This window comes from Gymnoscopelus braueri (assembly GCF_963280865.1).
Source record: "Gymnoscopelus braueri genome assembly, chromosome: 6".
In the NCBI taxonomy this organism is placed as follows: domain Eukaryota; kingdom Metazoa; phylum Chordata; class Actinopteri; order Myctophiformes; family Myctophidae; genus Gymnoscopelus; species Gymnoscopelus braueri.
Window position 1 is genome coordinate 18568210 of NC_137607.1, and position 26272 is coordinate 18594481.

The window sequence follows — 26272 nt, forward strand, 5'->3', positions numbered from 1 at the left end:
ATTATTATTATAAAACATAGATTAACCACGTTAGCCCTATTTTATACCTAGACTATTTGAAAATAGCCGATCTACAAGCTCACAACGCGTCGCAATGCGACGCGTTATGAGCTTGTAGATCTGCTATTTTCAAATATTTTAGTACTTTTACTTTTGGTACTTTAAGTACATTTTGATGCCAATACTTTTGTACTTTTACTCAAGTAAATTTTGAATTCTGGACTTTTACTTGTAACAAAGTATTTATATAATAGGCCCTATTGTCTAGGCTCTTTTCGTTCAGTTTCGTTCCCATCAAGTGGATCTAAATAATCTCTGCTTCTTAAAAAAGATCTATTGGTAGTAAGTAAGAAACAAAGGTTTCGCCATCTGTTTTGGCGCATTTTGTTTTTAATCAGTGTTTAAAAGTCGGTACTATTTTCTTAGCAGCGTAGTAATACTTTCAAAGGGGTGGTGCGGTTTTTGGCACGTGATTCCCGTTACAGCCAATGGGGTCGCCTCGTTACTCTCACCATTTCCTGCAACAACAGCCATGGCAACGCTAACGTCCGACGAAAAGAACTCAAAACGAAGAAAATATCCTTCAAAAGCACGTCAAAAGGACTCGAACCGATGCTATATGAATCTTATGTCTGTCCAGAAAGAAGAGGTTCAGGAATTTACACGGACAAGATGGGATATAACTACAACTAGCCATGGATACACGACGGTCGTCTGTCCCGACCGAACTTCAACCAGGTGTTTGCACTTTTCCATTTACGGCCCGTACATCTACATAAACGTTCAGATTTCAAATATAAAGTGCTTACCGCATGGCCACTAATGTCACAATTCTGTAGGGTCCCGCAGAAGTATCCGTATATTCCGTATTGTTCAATAAAGAGTATTCTTAACCGATCGGTGGCCATTTTCTCATTGATTTATAATGTATCAGAGTGCAATACACCTCCCATCCGATAGGGTCGCGTGGTTGAAAGGATATGGTGAAAATGGCCACCGATCGGATTAACATGCTTTTTATTGAACAATACGGAAGATATAGGTACTTCTCTGGGCCCGTACATAATTGTAACATCCATGGCCATAGGTAAGCATTTTAAATCTGAAATATGAACGTTTATGTAGATGTACGGGCCGTTAATGGAGAAAGTGCAAACACATGGTTGAATGTTTCAGGGCTACTACAGAATGTGTGTCAACGTTACTTATAAACGTCAACATTGTGTGGATATGGGTTCTTACAAGCCTCCTGAGGACGCTGGGTTTCACGCAACATTCTACCAGCGTGTTATTGACAAAAAGACATTAATGTGATTAATGTGAGAGGAAAACGGCAGAAGGATCAACTCTCTCAAACAGAAACGTCAGCAGGTGAGGGGGGGGGGGGGGGGTACTCGCATTTTAACATGAGAGACTGAAATAATTTATTGTGTTATCAGATAAAAACATCTATTGAAAATAGCAGATCTACAAGCTCAGAACGCATCACAACGCGTTGTGAGCTTGTAGATCTGCTATTTTCAATAGATTTATTTGGGGGGAGACACATTTTAACATGAGACTGAAATCATTTTTTATGTTATCACATGAAAAAAATCAATTGAAAATAGCATATCTATAAGCTCAAAACACATCACGTTGTGAAAGTAAAACTAACTCAAAATTCTACTTTGAGTACAGTAGCCTACTTTAGTAAATGTACTTAGTTACTTTACACCACTGAAAGTACAGGTACTAAAAAAACCTACAGTACTCAAGTAATTGTCCTTTCTTGCCGTCCACCACTGCATCTCACCAGTGCTGATAAAGCCCATAAGCTAATTGGCAATATGGCCAAGTAAGAGATTGTAAACAAAACATGCGTGTCAATATTGGACTGTCAAATATTGATTTGTCATTTTATGATTGTATGGGTGCTATTACTGTATTTTAAACATTCCCGTGTCATTTCATCCATGTTCCATCTCTGTGATAACTCAGACATCTTTACATCGTTAACAGCTAATACACCAGATGTTGTGATTGATAAAGAGTCCAGGGAAGTGTCTGTATTAGATAGCCTGCACCTTTGACTTTAGCCTAGAGGAAGCCTTTATGACCAAGATCATTAAATACCAACCACTCCTACATACCATCTCAGAGCTGGGCTATTAGGTGCAGACTATTTGTTTTTATATTTGGCAGCCTATAGGACATACCCACATACTGGCTGTTAGAGGGTTTCAACAACTTGGGATGCCCAAAAAGAAGGCAAAAAGGTTGGCAAAGTATTGTGCTGTCTCTGTTGTAATTGGCGGAGACGGTGTTACTTATACCCATAGAGTACTGAGTGACATGCCTATTGTATCATGAAAACATATTCCAGGATTATGTGAATGTAACCTTACTGCACCTATAATATTTGTGTCCCTGTATGTTTCTCCTTTATGTGGACATAAATAAATGGTTAAAATGTGTGTGTGTGTGTGTGTGTGTGTGTGTGTGTGTGTGTGTGTGTGTGTGTGTGTGTGTGTGTGTGTGTGTGTGTGTGTGTGTGTGTGTGTGTGTGTGTGTGTGGAAATGAACCACCCTTCGCTGACCGCTACAAGATCTTCTGTGAGAGAGTCATCCGCCATGGCTTATAGTTGACCAAGAGGTGCTGAAAATAAACCAGCTACAAAGGATGTTCGTAAACACAGTGAAGAAGCATGAGGACCTTGATGCTTCAAACTACAGGTAACTCAAATACCATGGGTGTCTTTGACAGTTCTGGGAAACAAAACAAAAACCTTTATGCTGAAAAGTATATTATAGATGTATTCCCTCACAAAAGAGTATATTTAAACTAAATTGGCTATCATTGTGAATACATCTTTACTTACACACTTGTGCTCATCTTTCCCTAACATTTTATGATGCAGGCAGGATAAATTGAAGCGGAGGTTGACCCCTGATTTCCCCCAGCTGGTTTTTCACTGCCCTACCAAGTGCAACATCTCTGAACATACATACATGTCCTTCCTAGGTATTTTTAGGAAAAAGGTTTGGTGATGCTGCAAGACATACGCATTGAGTCAAGTTGGTGCCCCAAATCCATTAATGGTGTGATCAGTGGTCATCCAGAGGAGATGCAGTCTGCACTTTAATATTTTGTCATATTTGTATACTATTTTGCTGCCGTTGCACTGTCAACCAACATTTCTCTGTTCATACCTGTGAGTGACACAGAAGGCCTGATCTTGTGGGTGGGTGGGAGGGTTGATGTACAAATGACACATGCTGTGACACACTTTGGTATTTTAATAAATATTGTATACCATATGTTGTAATAATTTGGAGCTTTATTTATTTTAGTCTAGTCCATTTTTGGCATTATTCCAATCTAGGGGGCTGATTTTCAGCCATTTTGGGCCAAGGAGTGCTGCTTTTTTCCCCTACCTTTCAGTACACAGTAGGTTGTGACATTTTCATGTATGAAATATAAGCTTTTATCTAAATGTACTATGTGTATGTTTCATTGTGCTGGGCGCCGATCACTTCAGTAGAAGCGTTTTCTTTCTACATTTCATGATCAAAATTCAAATATGAGTACACTAAGGCACCAACACTTGTTTCAGGTGTTAGGTACATGTATTTATGACATTTGAGAAAGATTTTGTGTTGCCAAAAACACATTTTACAAGCAAAAACAGCAGCACAAGATTTTCGTTTTTTGGTTATTCACTTTTATACACATTTCTGGCTTGTGAAAAAATACTGCAGGATTTTGTGCGGAGAAATTTTAACCCAAAGTCCACAAGGGTATTGTCTATGCAAAAATGCATTGAAAAAGTAGATCCAAGTCGTGGGAACGAAATTCATTTTCTAGGCACTTTTTGGTGGGTCACCACACGGCCTATAATGCAGTATTGATACTTTTACTTAAGTAAAACATTTGAGTACTTTTTCCACCACTCTGTGTGTGTGTGTGTGTGTGTGTGTGTGTGTGTGTGTGTGTGTGTGTGTGTGTGTGTGTGTGTGTGTGTGTGTGTGTGTGTGTGTGTGTGTGTGTGTGTGTGAGAGCGCGAGAGAAAGAGGGAGAGAGAGAGGGAGGGAGGGAGAGAGGGAGGGAGGGGGAGAGAGAGATGATGAAGGAACGACACACAGCTGTGCGCAATGACTGCACAGACAGAGAGGCGCGCTATGACTGCACAGACAGAGAGGGAGAGAGAGGGAGAGAGAGAGAGAGGGGTGAGAGAGAGAGAGAGAGAGAGAGAGAGAGGGGGAGGGAGAGAGAGAGAGAGAGGGGGAGGGAGAGAGAGAGAGAGAGGGGGAGGGGGAGAGAGAGAGACAAGGAGAGCGTGTGTGTGTGTGTGTGTGTGTGTGTGTGTGTGTGAGCGCGCGAGAGAAAGAGGGAGAGAGGGAGGGAGGGAGGGAGGGAGAGAGGGAGGGAGGGAGGGAGGGAGGGAGGGAGGGAGAGAGGGAGAGAGGGAGGGAGGGAGGGAGAGAGGGAGGGAGAGAGAGAGGGAGGGAGGGAGAGAGGGAGGGAGGGAGGGAGGGAGGGAGGGAGAGAGGGAGGGAGGGAGGGAGGGAGGGAGGGAGGGAGGGAAGGAGGGGGAGAGAGAGATGATGAAGGAACGACACACAGCTGTGCGCAATGACTGCACAGACAGACAGACAGGAGAAGCACAGGCTGCACAGCTGATTTTACTTTACTTTATTTGTTTATTTAGACAGGACAGAGCATATTAATGAACGTCACATGAACGTAAATACACCGGATTTAGCAAAGATGCTAATTTTCATCCGCAGTCCTCACACAAAACATAAAGACAGAAAAACAATAACATCAGAAAACAGACAAACGGTGAAATACAATTACATTACATCACATAGCCTAAAAAACCTAAAATATGATCACAAATGGTTGCAGCTTTGGTTTTCAAGCAACCATCTTTTCACATTGAATTTAAAAGATGGAAATGTAGCACAATCCCTTATATGTAGAGGAAGGCCATTCCATGCTACACAACCCTGTACTGAGAGGACATTTTGACCGAAGGTTGTTTGCCGGTGCGGCACTTCACAATCTCCTCGAGTGGTTGCTCTGGTACTGATTCCTCTTTCAGGCTTCCTTTTAATGAATTCCCTTAGGGGGGGCGGGCACAGACCATGTAAGGTCTTGTATATGACCCCAACCTGTTTGAACTTTTTGAAATTGTCGAAGCTAAAAAAATTGAGCCTCCTGAGTATGTTACAATGATGATAATTGATGATTTTCAGCGTTCGCTGTTGTGATAACTATTAAAGTTTCTAAAACGTAACTTTCAAGTGACGTTTATAGGGGGAAACATGATGAAAGCATTTGTTTTCGCATTGGTAGGTCAGGAAAAAATTAGAATACTATAATAAAATTAAAATTACATTAAAAAATATATATCTTTTTTTTAAAACTACATTCAAATGGCAATTTTAGCATTCGATTTACAAAAGAGAGAGACACAGACACGGAGAGAAAAAAATACTCGGGGGGGGTGGGGGGGGGGGGCACAACACGGCCGATCGATCTACACCAGACTTTTCATAGCGAGCGTATGCGTGGTGCGCACAGCGCGTTTGTTTAGATCCAAGTGATTATCAATGATACCGGCTACACCAGGCGCGCGGATACGCTGTTATATTATCTTATTAATTCACGGCCGATCTACACCAGACTTTTTAAAGCACGCGTATGCGTGGCGCGTAGAGCGCGTTTGTTTAGATCCAATTGATATCAATGATAGCGGCTACACCAGGCGCGTGGATACGCGAGTCCCGCATACGCAGGCTTTAAAATAGGACTGGATCTAAAAGTGCGTATGTGCGTGTGTGCGTATATGCGTGTGTGCGCGAAAAAAGTCTGGTGTGTTTCCACCGTCATTCGAACTCTGTAGAACTTCTCCGTGTTGTGTGTGTGTGTGTGTGTGTGTGTGTGTGTGTGTGTGTGTGTGTGTGTGTGTGTGTGAGAGAGAGAGACACACACACTGCCTTAACAGTTGCGTGCATTAGCACACAATGAGGCTAAAGGAAACATTCTGTCTAAATCACTAAATCTCCAGTTTGCTAATTCACTACTTCTACTACTACTTCCCTATTTGAAACTTTCAATTTCTCTAAATATTATACACTTTCACGCCAGCCTACCCAGCCAGCACGCCCATTGCGTCCCATATGGTTTCAAGGTGGGCTAAACCATATGGGCCCCATGTCGGCAATGTCAGCGGGATCCACTTGGGTCCCAACTGGGATGCCCATGTGGGATATAAGTGGGTTCTATCTGGGCCTTAGGTGGGTCCCACCTAGGCAATTCTATGTGGGACCAAGGTGGGTCCTAACTGGGTTGCCCATGTGGGCTATAGGTGGGTCCTACCTGGGCACTAGGTGGGCCCCAACTAGGCAACTCTATGTGGGACTGAGGTGGGTCCTAACTGGGTTTGCCCATGTGGGCTTTAAGTGGGTACTACCTGGGCCCTAGGTGGGCCCCAATTTGGCAATTTATGTGGGGCTGACATGGGACCCATATGGTTTCAAGGTGGGCTGAACTATATGGGCCCACTTGGGCTTTCCCGTGTGGGCTATACGTGGGTTCTACCTGGGCCTTAGGTGGGCCCCACCTAGGAAATTATATGTGGGACCGAGGTGGGTCCCAACTGGGTTGCCGATGTGGGCTTTAGGTGGGTTCTACCTGGGCCCTAGGTGGAACCCAACTAGGCAATTTTATGTGGGACCGAACCTTATTGGACAGACAGGGGGACAAACACACAGGGACAGAGACAGAGGGGAGCACAGGACACTCAGTGTTGCCATGTCCTCTGATTATAAGCGAATTTGCCTTACTTTTCACCACAGTGTTGCCATGTCCCACAATTCTAAACGACTTTGCCCTACTTTCACGCAATACTCTCGCTCACACTGTGAGGTGGCTGTAAGGTGGATCTGCGATGCGAAGTGTACGACGCGTCACGCTAGATGTGAGGGCCGCGCAGCGGCCCGAACTTCTAGTTAAGTCAAAAGAGAAGTGCCCAGCTTAGATAGAGATTGTATAGGAATAAATTAGGTTCTTGAGAGGCAGTTACGATCTGGGCTGTACATTTAAATCTGAGACCTGTGTGTGTGTGTGTGTGTGTGTGTGTGTGTGTGTGTGTGTGTGTGTGTGTGTGTGTGTGTGTGTGTGTGCAAGTACAGTGGAGTGCACACACACCCTATATCAGTGATTGTGTTCCTTATCGCGCTATCAGGGTGTGCTTCGAATGCACAAACAAAAGATTGATAGTAATTGACTGTGTGCAAAGCCCTCGCTAGTGGGGCGCACACACACACACACAGATGCCAGGGACGCAGCCAAAAGTCTGCTAGCTAACATACTGTAGACTGGAGGGTGACGATTAGTGTGGGCTGGCCGCAACAGAGTACATGACAGTAATTACCACAATGACAATCAGTAATGTGTTCATGCATGCATTAATGTGTACACAAAATTCTTGGGTAAAATCTCACACACACACACCTTCTCTTTGACCTCACACTCGCACTTCACGAAGGCAGCCAGGAGGCTTATCATGCGCTGTCAAGCTGTTTAACTGAGCCTGTGAGCTAGAGAAGAGACTAGCCAAGCCTACAGTAACACAGACATCACACTAGAAAGCTGAAGGGGCCCAGACAGGCTGCAGAATTACAGCAATCAGCCAGGTCTCTAAAGGGGGAAATAACACTTCAATAGCATATGGTCTAAAGCTCGCCACATTGTAGACCATCTGGAGACATGAACTCTTGCCCAAAATCGTAAAAACCAGAGAACCAAAGCCTTGAACCTACTCAACAACATGCAAACATCTGATGCCGTTTCATGGAAAATGATTAAGAGAAGCGTGTGCCTCATTCATATGTGTGCACGCATATACACACACACACACAAACACACACATTTTGTGGATTAAAAACAAACCAACCAACAACCATTCATGAATGACTCAGCTATGAATCAGCTCCAGATTAGTACCGTCTGCACAACATAACAATGAAGATGAATAGATGAAGTGTTCCCGTCTGAACTATGGGGATTATGTTGTGTATACAGTATATAGCATAGTATATATGTGTGCATTGTACATATTCCGTGTCGGCAAGTGTGAATCGTTACCTTGAATCAAAGAGACAGTTCAAAGGGACTATTGATTGAGATACTCTTTACGCTTCCTCCGTTTCTGTCTTGGGAGCAGAAACTCGAGAGGGAATGGTTTCATATTCCACGATACTTTGCAATTATTTTTAATGAATCGATTGCCAGTGCACCAATGTGTAAAAACTTAAACACCCTGCCCTTAGCTTACTGAGTTAGGTGGATACAAACAAACACTTTACATGTACCTGATTTCCATATCAAAAAAGTTATGTAAATAAATAGTTTCCATCCCAAATACTGCTAGTGTGTTGCTCCATGTATGGATCGTGTCAAGGTTGTGTTTCACGATGTCCTGGGGTTTTTCCTGATTCAAAAATGTGTGTGTGTAAATGTAAGTGAGTATGAAGTGTGTGTGTGCGAGCAAGCGTGTGTGTGTGTATGTGTGTGCACTAGTGTGCGTGCGTGCGTTGATCCAGAGACTCAAATATATTCCTGATATATTCCTTATTGAGTCAATCTGCTGGTTATGCCCCGAGGCTCTGTGAAAGAGGGCAGCTGTAATGAAACACCCACAACCTCACACTTATTGTGTGTGTGTGCGTGTGCGTGTGCGTGTGTGTGTGTGTGTGTGTGTGTGTGTGCACGCGCGTGCGTGCGTACAGTAACATTGAGGAAGCAAAACACAGAGGCAGAATAAAGTCGGGAGAGTGTATATGTTTATGTTTACAGAGGAGAAAGATGAACTGTATCTTTGTGTTTGTTTTCTTGTATTGGTAACGAGGACCCAGATGAAAAGAACCAGGAAATTCCTTGAAAATTAGAAATCTCATTTGCTCCCTAGAATAGAGGAAGAATGTGCCTTAGGCCAGGCCAACAAGTTTGGATTTCTGTATCAAGACACTGACTGAACGTAGTTTAATTGGACGACACACGGAGGTTAAGACACCACACTCCATATTTGTGCATAACTGCATTGGGAACTCCTTATATGGTTATGGCTGAGTCATGGTGACATGAGCATGACAACGTGGTCCGCCCGGCCGGTCCTCCCTCAAGCCAATTTCATATAGGAAGAGGTTTTAACCGCTACACTAATTGAGCTGTTTCATTAACAGAGGAAAGAGGTAAAATGCTACTACACAGAAATTGATGCGAGAAAATAATAATATATAAGACGTCTGTCTGTCTGTCTCTCTCTCTACGGACTTTTGAGACAGACAGACAGACAGACAGAAACCAATGTGTGTCTGAACATTTCTAAAATGACAGAGATGCGTTCCTGACTGCCCGACGCTGAACAGAAAACCCAATCAAAATGTAAACGCTCTAAGCACACTTAATTATTGCTAGTTATTATTATTATTATTAATAATAATAATATAAGACATCTATCTGTATGTCTGTCTGTCTGTCTGTTTGAAACAAAAAAAAGTGACTCCAAAGCGCCACCTCGTGGTAGTATTTGGAACTAAATTTACTGCACGAGCGGGTGAGGCAAATGAGGCAAGTGATATCATCATGAGAAACGACAAAGTCAATAGGCACCGACTGTATGTATACAGGTACACGCACACGCACACACACACGCACACATGCACAGGATGATGGGGAAGAAGGGTAGTGATTATTATTATTATCAGTCCTGCTATGATGTGTTACAAGCTACAAATCAGCCTGTTGGATTGCATATTTGAGAAATAGCCAGCCCACAAAAAATAAAATAATAATGAAAGCATTAAGTCCTTTAACATTGGGGTACAAATACAGGACAGTTCCTACAACTACACAGAATGTGTGTGTGTGTGTGTGTGCGTGTGTGCGTGCGTGCGTGCGAGCGTGCGTGCGTGCGTGCGTGCGTGCGTGCGTGCGTGCGTGCGTGCGTGTGCGCCCGCCCGCCCCCGCCCATGCGCTCGCATGTGTGCGAGTGCTTTTACAGTAACGCCCCCCTACTGATATTTCCTGATACATGTATCAGTTCCAGGGAACAGTTCCTGTAATGGACAGTGTAATCTCATCTCTGTCGCCTAGCATGTCTGCCTCAACAACAACACGAACCTTCTAACAGAACAATCACTCTGAGATCTGTAGAGGCAATCTACTACTGGAGTGTAAAATGTACAGTACTTTTCGATTGAAAGGGAATATTGCAATGTGGTGCTGTGCGCGCGCGTGAGTGTGTGCGTGCGTGCGTGGGTGCGTGTGTAAAAGAATACCATTGGCAACAACTAAAATGTGCAGTATCACCAATTAAAAGTGCAACGATGGATTAAACACAGCCAAATTGTGGTCCATAAAAAATACAATACCCAACAGACTATACAAGCAACCATACAAAGACAGTTAACAGTACACATAGGACAAGCGACTTAACAAAGGTGTGTGTGTGTGTGTGTGTGTGTGTGTGTGTGTGTGTGTGTGTGTGTGTGTGTGTGTGTGTGTGTGTGTGTGTGTGTGTGTGTGTGTGTGTGTGTGTGTGTGATGAAAATGAAAATGTGTTAACATTATGTTGAGTTCTCAAGTCAGGTGGAACTTTAGTAGGCCTAAGTGTAGCTTATGAGCTTGTTGTTGTTAGTACAGCTACAGTAGAGTCCATGCAGTCGGATTGGTCCAAGTTGTCAAATCAAGCAATAGAACACAAGAGGGAGTGTGTTATGGTAAATAACATCACTGTGAATTTGAATAACATCGCATCAAAACAGTAATCTTATTTACTAAAACACACGACCTTGAGTGTTCTATTGCTTTTATACAATACACAGCTTGTTTCATAATGTGAATTAAACGCTGCAAGATCACGTTTTGAAGAATAATTACTTCTGTTGCTAAATCACTCCTACCTAGATGTGAATTTGCAATACCATCATGGCCTGTGATGTTTTAGCAAATAATACACAGCTCTCGGCCAATCATATTGCTTGATCAGAATATCCTTATCCTCTTATTTTGGTTCAAATTAATACATTATTCAAGTGTGTGTGAACATTGGGCTGGTGGCTCAGCCAGTTAGCGTGCAGACCGTACGCTCCTAGTGAGCACGAGGACCTGCCAGTTCAAGTGCATCCTGACTGTCTTGTATCGCATGTCTCTCCTCTCGCATGTCTCTCCTCTCTTTCTGCCCTTGGTTTTCCGTCTCTTTACAATGACAATGATAAGTAAAGTAAACAATTTAAATAAATCTTTAAATAAGTCTGTGAAAAAAATGGTATTTAAATGCATCGTAGATGGGCGATACGACTTCAAATCAATATCACGATTATTTCAAACTTTTGCCTCGATTACATTAATCAATCTAAATACTTTGATTGGCTATTTTCACTATTTTTGTACACCACCATTGGACAACAAAGTATAATACAGAATTAAGTGGTTAATCAGACTAATCAATGTAGTCGATTATAATAATTTGGTTCTTTTCATGCCGAAAAATAGAATAAAATAAAAACAACCTTGCTTCTACATTATTCTGTTATAAGTCGGTTATTGTTTCTAAATATCAGTTTTGATATATTTTTGGTTAATTGCCCAGCCCTAGTGTGAAGGTTTCTCTGTGTGTTATCTGTGTGAGCTCCCATGTCTGTGTGTACACTTGCATACATGTGTCTTACAGGTGGTCTGCAGCATCATGTGTGTGCATGTGTGATAAATAATCTCAGAGGTGGTTTCCTACAGTGCTGGTGTTGCATAATGTTCTGGTCAGCAGCTGGGACTGTCTGAGGGCCAGCCATCTCAACTTGGGCACATGTGCAAGCTTAAGTTCAAAGAGAAACCCACGTGGGGATTTCTATGGACCTCAGCTAAACCCTCCCAAAAGATTAGCCACGCATTGTCCATTTGCAGAGCGCCAGAGAAACTCACTGGGGAGCGTTTAGAACAGAAATACTCCTCTTTGATGTGCGTTTTTCTGCTCTGTCTCTCGGGGAGCTGGATGAGCAAACTGTATGTAACACATTAGCATTTGTAATATGGAGCACAGCACTGCCATACACAAATGGACTCCCATGCCCCATCCTCTTACGGTTCAGAACCCAAGATATCATGATTTGAAAATGTTCTGCTCCATTCACTGCTTGTTTAACTTCTTACTGAAAAAGGCTGTATCTCGGCTCCTAAGCACTTTTTTTTTACAATGAATTTTGGCTCTGGCACTCAGAGCCAAACTGCCAGAAATAAGTCAGGCACTGAATGAGTTAAGCTTTATTCAAGAATGCTCAAAAATAGCGAGCAAGCGAGAGCGAGCTGAAACTCCACGTTGGAGCTTCAGAGAGAGTCCAGGTAGACTTGGTACAGCTCTATGATGAGGGTGAATGAGGAATTCTCAAAAAGATCTATGAGTGACACCTGACATCATATTGTCAGCTGTAAAATGCTCCTCAGGGCATCCTTCCAGGAGGTTAACCTCTGTTGCCCTTTAGCCAGAGAAGGAAGCCTTTTCCACGCATGCCTCATCAATGTTTTGTAGACAAGCATGTGCTGCTGCTCTGTTGTAGCCTAGTTTCTGCCTTCTATCACACCAGCTACTGAACCTTCCACAATAACCAAGACTCCACACAGAGATCCCTCAACCCTGCATCTTGGAATCATTTCCCTAAAATGGAAAGTAGATTGCAAATGGTGTGGAACTTTTATTACCTTTCTAAACGTTTTAGTTGCCATAGGATCAAGATTAAATATGATATTGGCCGTTTGTGTGCTTTTTCAAAACAATGAATACGCTAGTCGGGGGAAATAACAAAATGTCCAATAAATATGAAAAGCTACTCTTGTGGAAAGGCTATCATATATTATATTCCTTGTATTGACCCTATAAGCAATTTAGTAGTAGGTTTTACCCACTGAAATGGTAAGGATATCTGGCCTGGCCCATGGACTATATAAGCAGAGAGATGCTTACAATAACAGCCTGGGCAAAATGTATCTTTCTGACAGAATAATTTCCAAAGCCTGAACTCCCAACTGGGCTACTTGTGGAACGTCTAAGCCGTGTGTGCAAGTTGTGTGTCTCAATGAGAAATGAGTCATTATGCACAGACTAAGGACTGTCTAGGTGTCGACAACAGAACTAGTCTCCACTCTTCAGCTCCTCTCTCTCTGGTATATGGAGTACATCCACTACATCGCTAGCTTTGAAATGCAGAACTGCATCTGGGCCTTTGTGTCGGAATGTGCATGTGTGCACGTTAGTGTGTCTGCTGGCAATTATGTGCAGACATTACACTGCGTTTCTCATATTTCTTGATCGTCTCATTGCCTCCATCTCTCTACCTGCGCTGTGTGTGTGTGTGTGTGTGTGTGTGTGTGTGTGTGTGTGTGTGTGTGTGTGTGTGTGTGTGTGTGTGTGTGTGTGTGTGTGTGTGTGTGTGTGAGTGTGCGCACGTGTGCGTGCGTGTGTGTTCATAAGACCTTTACACCCTTCTTTCATCACACAGGCCATGACATATATAGGCCTTGATTCACTCAATCCATTTGGCTCAAGGATAATCCTCTGACTTGGACTCAAGCCACAGTCTCTTGCTATCATGTGTGCGTATACACACATACATACTTGTTGAGTGGCGGGGAGAATGTAATGTAAGTTATTAAAAACATAGATCCATATCTTGATATTAGCACCAGAGAGAGAGATGCATCACCAGCATAGACACATACACACCTACCTAATACAGCCTAGATCCACACCAATACACAGACGAAGAAACACATAATCCACATCAATACACAGACGAAGAAACACTTAATCCACACCAATAAACAGACGAAGAAACAGATAAATCCAAGTGGAAAGCCACAAATACACAAAATGTGTGTATATTCTAGGCGTACAAACTGGAGTCTGTAAAACCATTTGACACAGCAAGGAGTCTAAGCCCGCTATGGGTTCAATAGCCCTAACCATTGGTTTGTGAAATTGAATCTGCAAACCCCTACACAGGAACATCATGGAGAGATCGGAACAACCATCCTCACCATCCTATGTATAGTTTCACACTTATAATCCCAATGTCCCATAGAAGGAGGCGTAGAGGAGGTTCATCTGGAGCTAATGAGCTGTGTCCGTACATGCTGCCGTGCTACTGTGAAAACCATGGGGCGAAATGGCATGCTGCAATTCTTTTGGCGATGATGAATTTCAATCCAACATGTGGTATAATATACCAATTGGAAATTGGCATTTTGTAAATTGGCATGTACAGTATGCCAAAGTTCCATCAGCTCTGACAAAATGACCGAAAGATGTGCAAATCCAGAAAATATTTGCGGAGTTGAGGGAGCTAATCATTGTCATTGATTTGATGCACTGTTTGAGTTTTAAACAGCTTCCTTACCTGTAAATGGGGTCCTGCATCACCATCATCTTGCTCTCATCCCATGTCCACTCCTTCTTCTGTGGAAACAAATAAAACAAAGTGGTCCCTTACACCAGTGATCATCACCCTATTCTGGGCATAGATAAACATTCGGCAAAAATAGCCAATCTACAAGTTCACAATCGCATTGCTATTTTTGAGATTTGGTGTACAGGGGGGAAATCCAAGTACAGACCCCTGAGGAATCCCAGTCAATGAAGTATTTTGGTTAATTTCAAGGATCTCCAGTTTGATATGCATTAAGATCACAGACCCCCCAAAGGATACTGCGATGCAATCTACTCTCTAAAGTCCTCTCTAAAAAGTTTGAACTCTCAAAACCAGTACCTTACAACAACCGCTCCCAAACATAATGTTGAGTAAATGTTTTTGAATGTAAAATGGTTGGTTGACCTTGGCTTGAGCCAAAATAAATTCCCTTTATAACAAGGGGATAAAGGGCTTTTTACTGTATATCATCAAAGTGTGTTTGTATGCACAACCCATAAGAAGATATACTGTGAACAGATGTAGAGTGGTTCGACCATGTCAGAAATATGCAATTGACCCTCCTGGAGGTGTCATAATATCAATCATGTAAGCAGCTGTGATGGGAGGTCCGGTCCCCACTGGACAACTTAATAACCCCAATTACATGTCTACTCTCAAAGTCACCTCTCCTCCCGTATCCAAGCCTGGTTCCTATACCTTGGTTCTTATCTGGTCTGGGTTCTGATGGACGGGGGGACTGTCAAATCTGTACTGGTAACTATTTCATTTTCAGCTCATTAAGAAGTCTATCTGTTTACTATTAATATCCATGTCATCTCCATCTTCATCTGTCCCTGGATCTCTCTCTCTCTCTCTCTTCCTCTCGCTCGCTGTGATTGAATCTAGTCCAATTTAATGTCACAAACAAAATGTCAGCCTTCTAATTCACAGGAATTATTTCCCTATATATTGATTTCCATCTCTGCTAAGCGCCGCTGCCATAATCGCTCCAATAGCATACCTCTGTGGCACGCACACACACACACACACTAGACTGAGGGATGTTAACCCACTCGATCCGGGAACACATCTGTCATTTTAAGATTTCTTTGGCTATTAAAAAATAGCAGATCTACAAGCTCATAGCGCGGCACTCGGTGCCGCACTATGAGCTTGTAGATCTGATATTTTTTAATAGCCAAGGAGGCTATTTTTTTAATAGCCAAGGAGGCTATTTTTTTAATAGCCATGGAGGCTAACACATGGTTCCTCTGTCCCACGAACCGCTTTCATTTCGAAAACAAATCTTTGAATATATTTATATATTTTTAAAGCGATCGTTTTTAACTCAAATCTTTGCGTCTGGGGGATTCCACAAATGTCTTCTAAATCCTAACAGTTTTTTTTATTTTTTATTATGTTGCCATACAATGGTTCTCAAACTTTTTTCATGTCATGGACCACCCAAATGTTGTTCCAGGGACCCCCAGAAGCAAAGATTTGAGTTAAAAAAATTGCTTTAAAAAGATATATATACGTTCAAAGATTTGCACAAATTGTCATGATAAAAAAAAATAGCAGATCTACAAGCTCATAGCGCGGCACTCGGTGAGCTTGTATATCTGCTATTTTTGAATAGCCCAAAGCATAAAATAATGGTTAAAGTGGTTCCCGGTCTGAATGGGTTAAACGGATGGCTGGTGGTCATACTGACACTTGTGGCAGGGAGGAGAGAGAGCCACGCGAGGGGACCAGACAGGTGGAAGAGGCTAACACATGGTTCCTCTGTCCCACGAACCGCTTTCATTCTGCTCTCATGGCACCAATTAGTCCCACATCAGGATTATTGACTTCAATTTACCCATGACTGTCAATAGAACAACAGACAGGGACATTCACCCCGTCCTTCCAGTCTCCCAGGGAGAGAGAGAGAGGAGAAAACAATTTACTGCTGTCCCTTTTGATTTATACTTCGCCATACGCTGTGTCCTCAGTGTTAACCCATTAAGACCTGAAGCCGATTCTACAAATGTCTTCTAAATCCCAACAGTATTCTGAAAAAACGAATGTTTCTATATCAGTGGTGCTCAAATGTCAAGGACCCCCAAAATGATATGCATTTGGCCGCCGACCCCCATCTCAAAATATTTTGTTCCAGGGACCCCCCATAAGCAAATATTTCAGTTAAAAATGTTCGCTTTAAACAATAGATATTCAAAGATTTGCACACATTTTCACAATTTTTCAAAAATAGCAGATCTACAAGCTGGTAGCACGGCACTCGGTGCCGCGCTATGAGCTTGTATATCTGCTATTTTTGAATAGCAAAAGTATATAATAATGGTTTAAGTGGTTACACAGATGTGTTCCCGGTCTTAATGGGTTAATTTAACTCTGGTCCATTTGGTTCCATTTCTACACTCTCAGAGTTGCAAATAGATAAATTAACACAGTTTTGTTTTACAGTGTATGGCACTGTTGTTCACTGAAAATGAAAGATTTTCAGTGAACACCAACAACTATGAATCACTAGGGCTTTAGTTTTTCTCTGTAGCATTACCGGTAGTTGTTTCTAAGTAAGAGACAATGCTGCTCACTTTGTACGGAACAAAAAAAAAACAGTGTTGTACATTCCAAAGGTTGGAAAGGTCTTACAGTCGATGTTAATTTCATTGCTCGGGGTCCCGCAGAGGATAGCCGACCTCTGCCCACAACCCGCTGGATGATGTTTGTGCGGTAAGAAGAACAAGTGCCTCCTCTGAAAACAGCGAAAGTGGTCGATGCAGATTGATGGAGTGAGATAAAAAAAAATGAGAGAATAAAAAAAACTATGTGTAAAAGGGACATGGACAGGACTACAGAATGGACTCCCCTAAACTCTGTTTACTCGTTTATCTCCTTGTCACTTCCTCTGTGCTTCTCGTCTGTCTCGTCTTGTTGGCTCTGTCTCCGTGGATTCCAGCCATGCAGCTTTCCTCGCATCGCGAAACACTTTGCTCGTCATCAAAGTCTTAGCACTCCCTTAAGGCTTCACCTCTCCTCTCTCTTCTTCTGCTCCTTTCACCTCATTCTCTCACCCACACATAGCTTTCCTCACCTCCTTTCTTTTCGCATAATGTCTCTTTCATCCCTTCCCGTCCTTCTTTCTAGGGCCTGACAGAAATGTGGGTTTGGCCGTCTGGCCAATATATCGGCCATTATTTGACTTAGTATGCAGCCAGAGTGTCGTGTCCTAGCATCCCTATTTTAGGCATCATAGGAGATTTTTTTATTACGTTTTCAAAACGTTTAAAAACGTACTAAAGACTAAATTGGCCAAAATACCGGTCAAAACATTGGTAACCTCTGGTCCAGGTCCAGGACAAAATCGGGATCGGAACCAAAAATCTGGCGTCAGTCGGGCTCTACTTTCATTCCTTCCACTGATTTCTTTCCTCTCGTCTTCATCACCTTCCCCTCTGCTAATCTTCCTCCACTCCTCTCCTCTAATTACATTACGTCATCGCCTCCTCTTACTGCCAGCCAGAAAGTGAACTGAACACAGGAAATAAATGTAACCGGTTCCTTAAGACCAGGAAATGACAGGGCTTACAAAAGGGCTGTGTAGGAGACTTAAGTGAGAAGGGTAATCACAAAAAAAGAGCTTTGGGGTCTGAAGAGAATATTGTGAGGGGTTTGGGCTCTGTGACGTCTCTGTGACTCAGTAAGGGACATCATAAGGGACCACCCGCCCCCCCAAAGAGTGGGGTAGCTAGGGGGTGTTCTGTGAAATTGAGATCTGTGAAATCTAATGCATGTCACAGAATGTATTTCTCTAACACCCCTTAACTAAATAACTGTCATAAGGGCAATCCATGTTATTGTCTATTCACAGCTTCAGCCATATACCGAAAGCAGCAACTAGATGGTGATTGAAAATCTGACATAGCCGCACGCACGCTCTACGTACTGTAGGCTACACAGACAGTGGTGTATCACAGATCGTCTGCTCACCCAGTTTGGTCCATTATTCAATCCGGGAACGCATCTACAAACTGGTTTCTGAAAAATGTATGTTGCTATTTCAGTGGTGCTGAAACTGTTTCATGTCAAGGGCCCCCAAAGTTATATATGTTTTTGGCCGCTGACCCCCATCTCAAAATATTTTGTTCCAGGGACCCCCTCAGAAGCAAAGGTTTGAGTTACAAAAAATAAATATATTCAATGATTTGAATAGCGCTGCGCTTGGTGCCGCGCTATGAGCTTGTACATCTGCTATTTCTGAATAGCCAGAGACATCTAAAATGACACGGATGCGACATTGATTGGTAGCTACATCTTTATTTTTTCTATGATCTGAACAGGGATTTGTTGTTCACAACGTGGCATTATCAGGGTAAGATAGGATCCATAGTGAGTTTACAAGGTCCTTTCGGATTAGCTTGTGTCAGAGATGCAGGACGTGTATAGTGTTCAACATCACCGCATGGCCCGTCATTAGTCTGAAACTTGAAAACAAACAGCTGCAATCCTGATTATCTTTTAGAACAATCGTGCTTTGCTTCCGACTTGTAAAAGTAATGTATTTTAGATGGGAATGCAAAGTACAGGTCAGTTTTTAAGTATCATTTTGTCTGACCTTGAGCTCCACAAGAATTGTCATGGTGATGCAATGAATATTTTGGCTCTATGGCTCTTGCTTTGGTATTGAAATGATATTGTGGTGACATGCGAGACGGTGAGCAAAGCTCTCTCCCAAGTATGACGAACTGACAGAAGAAGACAACATTTTCACTCAGAGGGAGGGAGGGGGGGGCGGCAGTAGCTAAATGGATAGTGAGTCGACCACAGAATTGCCATGTCCCCAGTTCCATTCTAGCAGGAGGTCTGTGTCCCTCGATCAATTTCATGTCTCTCTACACCATTGGTTCTCAAAGTGACCCCCAGGGGTCCTTGAGGGAGTTCCAGGGGGTCCCCAGGTAAATGATAGGTAGTTAGGAACCAAATGGACCCTTATGAGTCTGTAACTCTGAGAGTGTAGAAATGGAACCAAATGGATCCGTTACATTTGTACACTCTCAAGAGTTAAATTGACATTGATTTTACAACATAAATTGGGGTCCCAGAGATAGAAATGCCATTAAATGAGGGTCCGTACTCCGTAGCCTAATGCATGTCAAACTGGGGGTCCTTGAAATTAAAATGGCTGAAAATCACTGCTAGAGCCGTAAAAATCTTCTCTCATGGGGGTCCTTGGCATATCTTTTCAAATGGGGGTCCGCAAACTAATAAGTGTCAATTTGGGGGTCCTTGACATGAAAAAGTTTGAGGACCACTGCTCTACAAAGTCCTGTCTAAATAAAAACAAACAATACAAAACACATATCACTCACTTTTTTCTTTTTCCTCAGGTTGATTTTGACGCCGTCCACCGACACCACGATGTTGACCTTCTTTTTCTTGATGTTTTTCACTTTGAACTCATACTGCAGAGAGGGGGAGAGAGAGAGAGAGAAAAGAGATATCCATTAAGATTAGCAGGGTCATGGGGACAAGGAGCAAGTCCGCTCCCGGGCCAAGTAGTAATCTGGACTCCAGGACATTCTGTATGACCAGTCAACCTTGGAAGCAGAGACAGATAAGGACAGACAACTAACTGTAACAGTTGTACAGAAGAAAAAAAAGATATGTACAGAGATGTCTCCATAACCACTTTTACTGTCCCTTTCACTTTCATAACATCTGTGTCAGCATGCTGTAACATGGCGTTTTAGTAATACATTTAATACTAGTGCTATAAATGTGTCACCATTAAAATGGCACCGTCAAAAAATGTTATCAAGGTTCCTGCTACACTGTTGTGCCACACCCAAGGGGACTTCCGTGGAAAATCCTACTCTGCCGAGGCAGAATAACATGGGTGGATAAAGGGGACATGTAGCACTCCCATGTATACCAGTTAATGTGTCCTTGAGCAAGGCAATCAGCCCCTAATCATTGTCCCAGTGGAGCTACTTGGTCAGAGTGGTGGAAAAAGTACTCAAATGTTTTACTTAAGTAAAAGTATCAATACTGCAAAATAAAAATACTCTGTTACAAGTAAAAGTCCGGGATTCAAAATGAGCTTGAGTAAAAGTACAAAAGTATTGGAATCAAAATGTACTTGAAGTACCAATAGTAAAAGTACTCATTATGCAGAATGTCCCATTTCACAAATTTCAAATGTGTAAAATGTCTAAAAATATTTTGAAAATAGCAGATCTACAAGCTCAAAGATGCGACGCATTGTGAGCTTGTAGATCTGCTATTTTCAAATGGCCGGAATGTATATAGGGCTGAAGTGGGTAATGTATGTTTTGGAATAATAATCAAAATCTACAAAGTAACTAGTAACTAAAGTGTTCAAATAATTGTAGTGGAGTAAAAGTACAATATTTGTAGAGATGTAGTGGAGTAGAAGTGAAAGTATTGAAAATTGAAAATATTCCAGTAAAGTAAAAATACCTCAAAATGTTACTTAAGTACAGTACTTGAGTAAATGTACTTAGTTACTTTACACCACTGGTACTGGGAGGCTCTCAGTTGTGTATACGCACAACTGTATAAATGTGGGGCAGGTTACACGGCTCGTTGTTGGCTCATGGTCGTCAGACTCAATGTCTTACGATGGAGGATCGTCAGCAAAAAGTCCAGGAAATTGGCTTGGTTGTAAAAGATGTCTGTGGTTGTTGGTCTGAGGAGGTCTGTGGTTGGTCAATTCATGCCTCCGGGCATTTTTATTTTCCTTTTTTGTCTTACGGGAGGTTCTTATCCACTTTTCAATACTTGTGCTTCAGATGTTATACAATATCCATCACTCCACCAGTGACTGCAAGAGTAGTAACAATGCAACCACTGTGTTTAACCCATTAAGACCGGGAACGCATCTGTGTGTCATTTTTAGACTTCTTTGGCTAATAAAAAATAGCAGATATACAAGCTCATAGCACGGCACCGAGTGCCGCGCTATGAGCTTGTAGATCTGCTATTTTTGAAAAATCTTGAACATTTGTGCAAATTTTTGAATATATTCTTTAAAGCTAACATATGTAACTCAAATCTTTGCTTCTGGGGGTCCCTGGAACAACATATTTTGAGATGGGGGTCCATGGCCAAACACAAAAGTTAGAGAACCACTATTTATAGCAACATACGTTTAAAAAAAACGAAAAACTGTTAGGATTTAGAAGACATTTTGTAGAATCCCCCTGAAGCAAAATAAAAAAAATAGCAGATCTACATGAGCTTGTAGATCTGACATTTTTTAATAGCCAAATAAATCTGAAATGACACACAGATGCGTTCCCGGTCTTAAAGGTATCATGACATTCATTTTCACTTTTTTTATTTTCAATGTTTTATTTGGGGTTTTATGACCTCAATTACACCCAAAAAACCTGAACTTAAAACATTCAGTGGATTTTCTGTGGTCTGGGGTTTTCTGAATAATTAGGCTGAAAAGTAATCTGAGCTTGGCCCTTCGACAGTGAGGTCACTGTCGAATAATCCCGCCCACTCTCCTCCTCGCCCCTCCCCTCCCCTATCCTTTCCTTTGGGGGGGGCGGAGCAGAGGCGATGATTGACAGGCAAAATCCCTCACCAGCGACACCCGCAGGCAAAGATTTCTTTTTTCATTGCAGTTGAAAAGGCTTTAGAAATGTGAGAGAAAAACACCTGCCATTGATCACTGGAATGGAATTTTCACTTAAAACTTTTTGTACACTTTTGAAGGACCAGGACAAAGACTTTGAATGTGGTGTAAAAGTGAATGTCATTAAACCTTTAATGGGTTAATTCGGCTATCTGTGTGCTTTATAGAGACAGCCTCTCTGAAAGGAGATTTCCGTGAACTGTGTAACTGGAAATGAACCTGCCAGAGTGGCTAAAGGAAATGTGAGTTACCATGTGGCTTTCCTCTGGAACGGTTGTCCTGAGCTGTCCTTTAATAAAGCACCAGTAGAACTTGCTACGGCAATGAACCTTTCTTGCATAGATGAAACACCATAAAGGAAATAAGGTAAGGAACAGAATAACAGCCAAATAGTGTTGATAACTGCACACGGTTGCAGCTTACGTACAATATATTGCACAGTCCTATAATTCTTGCTTTTTTTGCTGTGTCTATTACTTTTGTAGAACAGTGAACTTTACAAGAACTTCCACAGAGCATATCTAACACACCGTGCACCGACAAGTTGACAACTCATTCTTATTTACAGCAACAACAAAAATGTTCCCTCTCGAGCAGCAAGCAATTATTTACAGTCTTAAAGGCCTCAGGGGACGACTTATGAAGGAGGGTTACAGCCTTTCTGTATGGTACACTCAGTGAAAGAACCAGTTCTGAACTGGTTCTACATTATTGACAATATCAACGCAAGTGACCTTTATTTTATTTTTATTTTTTTGGGGGGGTGAGGAGTTGAACTTGTTACAATGGAGAGAGACGGGAAACACAGAGAGAAAGTAGAGAAGTGAAATTCAGCAAATGGCAGGGAATCTAACCGGGTATTTGAGCCTATGGGCACCCTAACCACTCGGTTATCGCCCCAACGCAGGTGACTTTTCCAGACCCTACTCTGAAAGGGCACGTTTAAAAAGGGATAGTTCACCCAAAACATTTTTTTCAATCGATTAGTCGCCGCATGGAGACTGTCTCAGACTCAAAAGATTGTCTCATTCCGAAGCCAATCATTTGATGACCAGCGGACCGGTAGGCAGTGGTTCCAGTAGGACACACAAAGGAGACTCTTTGTGTCTCCTACCGGAACCGCTGCCGGTCATCAAATGATTGGAATCCATGGGGTGACTAATCGATAGAAAGTCATTTTGGGGGTGAACTATCCCTAGAAACTAGAACTAGAGACAGAAATTGGTTATAATAACTGTTACTGACAGCACAGGTACTGTAGACACAGCTGTGGGCACTTGCACTTGTCTTCCCAGGTGTGTGTGTGTGTGTGTGTATAAATATATATGTGTGTGTTTGTGTCTGTGTGTCTGTGTGTCCGTGTGTGTCCGTGTGTGTGTGTGTGTGTGTGTGTGTCTGTGTGCGCGAGCGCAGAGGACTCTCCAGGCATGAAGACCGGTGCCATATTTGCCATATTGCCAGGCAGACAAAATCCATACACCGCTAACAAGCCAGTGTAGTGGTGGTACTGCATGTTGAAACCAGGTATCAGTGACACACTGGTCTAACTCTACACACCACATGGGGGAAGGTGGTACTCAAATTGAGAGTATTTATAGAGTCATCCAACAGGGACTGCACATACACTAAATATTGCATTGGAATGTGGAAGGCCACTGTGTGGAGCGTTGGTAACAGGACAGCTCTTATAGTAGCATTAGCCATGCTGGGCATCGATCCCCTGGGGCTTGTTATTCAGGCAATGTGATATGAAGCCGTTCACACTAAAAAAAAAAAAGGTGAAAGGTGACCTAAAAAGGACCAAAAATTCATAACCCAAACCATGCTGGACGTCTTTAAATATTTAGAAAAATATCCACATTGTTGTCATGTGTTCTTGTATTGGATACCGTGAGGATTAGCATTGTCCTCAGGCTAAAGGTACCTCCCTCGCCGACAATTCGCACTGCAGAATTTTAATAATGAGCCGAGATGTCAATCCACCCCATTTCTAATTTAATGTTTCACGCTAATGATCAAAATGATGAGCATATTTGTCACAGGAATATGATAAACAGCCCCGCTGAATGAACACAGTCACACTGTGGTCAGCAGACCTTTTGTCACAGTCAATTTGAAAACCATAAATCAGACTGCAGCTCCGTCCCATGCACTCTCCCTGATGGGACTCATGAGCATTGTTCAACGTCGGTTCAGCGGCAACGATAAAGACATCTAAAACAAAATGCTGACCCATTAATCCATTAAGACCGGGGAACGCATCTGTGTCTTTTTAAGATTTATTTAGCTATTCAAAAATCTTGAAAATTTGTGAAAATATTTGATTATATATTTTTTTTATGGATTTATTTTTACTCAAATCTTTGCTTCTGGGGGTCCCTAATTACAACATATTTTGAGATGGGGGTCCGTGTCCAAATACATATCATTTTGGTGGTCCTTGACATGAAAAACCACCAATATAGAAACATACGTTTTTCTAAGAACTGTAGGATTTAGAAGACATTTAGCAGAATCCCCAGAAGCAAAGATTTGAGTTAGAAATGTTTGCTTTAAAAATGTATATATTCAAAGATTTGCACAAACTTTCACGATTAAAAAAAGAGGCAGATATACAAGCTCGTAGCGCGGCACTCGGGGCTGCGCTACGAGCTTGTATATCTGCTATTTATGAATAGTCAAAATGACAAATTATTTCCCGGTCTAAATGCGTTAAGAAAGAAAGAGAGAAACAGAGTGTGTGTGGGTGTGGGTGTGGGTGTGTGTGTGTGTGTGTGTGTATGTGTGTGTGTGTGTGTGTGTGTGTGAGGATTGAGCAATTTCACACAGTAGTTGGGAGAGATCCCTCGTACTCTATTCTATTGCCCAGTGCAGATGTTGCGAGTTGAAATTGAATTCTAGTGAAACACCTGCCACTTTTACAGGAGGTCACATAGACACACGGTCTGGAAAGAAATAAGTTATGTATGAGCTGTATCTGTCTCTGTGTATGAATGTATCTGCCCATCTGTGTCACTCCGTCTGTCAATCCAGGCAATGTATTTATTTATTTATTTATCTTATTATCCTGCCAATTTGGTCGGTGCCAATTCCCCCATGTGTCTAGTCCCTGTCACTCACTGTCTGCCAACCCGTACTGTTGTTATTGGGAGAGGGTACGGACCACCAAGTCTCCTCCGAACACACAGAGTCATAAAAAAGGACCCCCAAGGAAACAAGCCATAGTGCTTTCTTTGGTTTAACCCATTAAGACCTGGAACGCATCTGTGTCATTTTTTTATTTGAGCAAAAAAAATCATTATTTTACACTTTGGCTATTCAAAAATAGCAGATATACAAGCTCATAGCGCGGCACCGAGTGCCGCGCTATGAGCTTGCAGATCTGCTATTTTTGAAAAATCATGAAAATGTGTGCAAATCTTTGAATATATACCTTTTTAAAGCGAACATTTGTAACTCAAATCGTTGCTTCTGGGGGGTCCCTGGAACAAAATATTTTGAGATGGGGGTCCGCGGCCAAATACATATAATTTTGGGGGTCCTTGACATGAAAAAGTTTGAGAACCACTGACAGCAACATTGTTTTGTTTTTTTTTCAAAAAAAGTTAGGATTTAGAAGACATTTTGTAGAATCGGCTTCAGGTCTTAATGGGTTTAACAGAGCTTGTATTGCACTGTACTTCCCAGTGCTTGTCTTTGCAAACTGTTAATAAAAGTATTCAATCAAAAACAAAATCAATCAATCAATCAGTCGCTTCTTTTCACCTGTGACAGCGAGGAGTTTCACTGTGAGGACGCAAGGCGTGCGGAAAACATGCAATGCCAGCATTCTTTTGTATAAATCCGTGCCACCGTGCCTTGTTTTTGCAAACTGTTAATAAAGTATTCAATCAATAAAAATAAATAATTTTTTTCCTGCTCCCTGCTGCTGAACAGGCAGGCAGACAAACCTGTAGGAGACACTAGTGCAGCGACAGAGATAAGCTTCTCTTGTCAGCTTCCTGCCCGCAAAAACACTGCCAATTGTGTTCGTTAGAGCGCCTGGCCAAGCCGGAGGCACCGTGGAGGATTCTAAACTGTCTCCACAGTGGTTGGAAGGAACTTATTTAACCCCATGTGCCACAACGGACACGCAAGCCAATTTATTTG

General features: G+C 42.2%; 1 protein-coding gene across 3 annotated transcripts in view; it reads right to left on the reverse strand.

The window, feature by feature from the left end:
• Positions 1-26272, reverse strand: part of nos1apa (nitric oxide synthase 1 (neuronal) adaptor protein a) — a 281657-nt gene that overhangs the window by 176007 nt on the left and 79378 nt on the right. For 2 of the 3 annotated variants that reach the window (XM_080431716.1, XM_080431715.1), the window contains exons 3-4: positions 19827-19919; positions 14443-14501 (exon numbers count right to left, since the gene is read on the reverse strand). In XM_080431716.1, the coding sequence (XP_080287842.1) occupies positions 14443-14501; positions 19827-19919 (152 nt within the window). Of the gene's footprint in view, positions 1-14442; positions 14502-19822; positions 19920-26272 lie in introns of those variants that run through there. The other variant, XM_080431717.1, reaches the window with a different exon arrangement.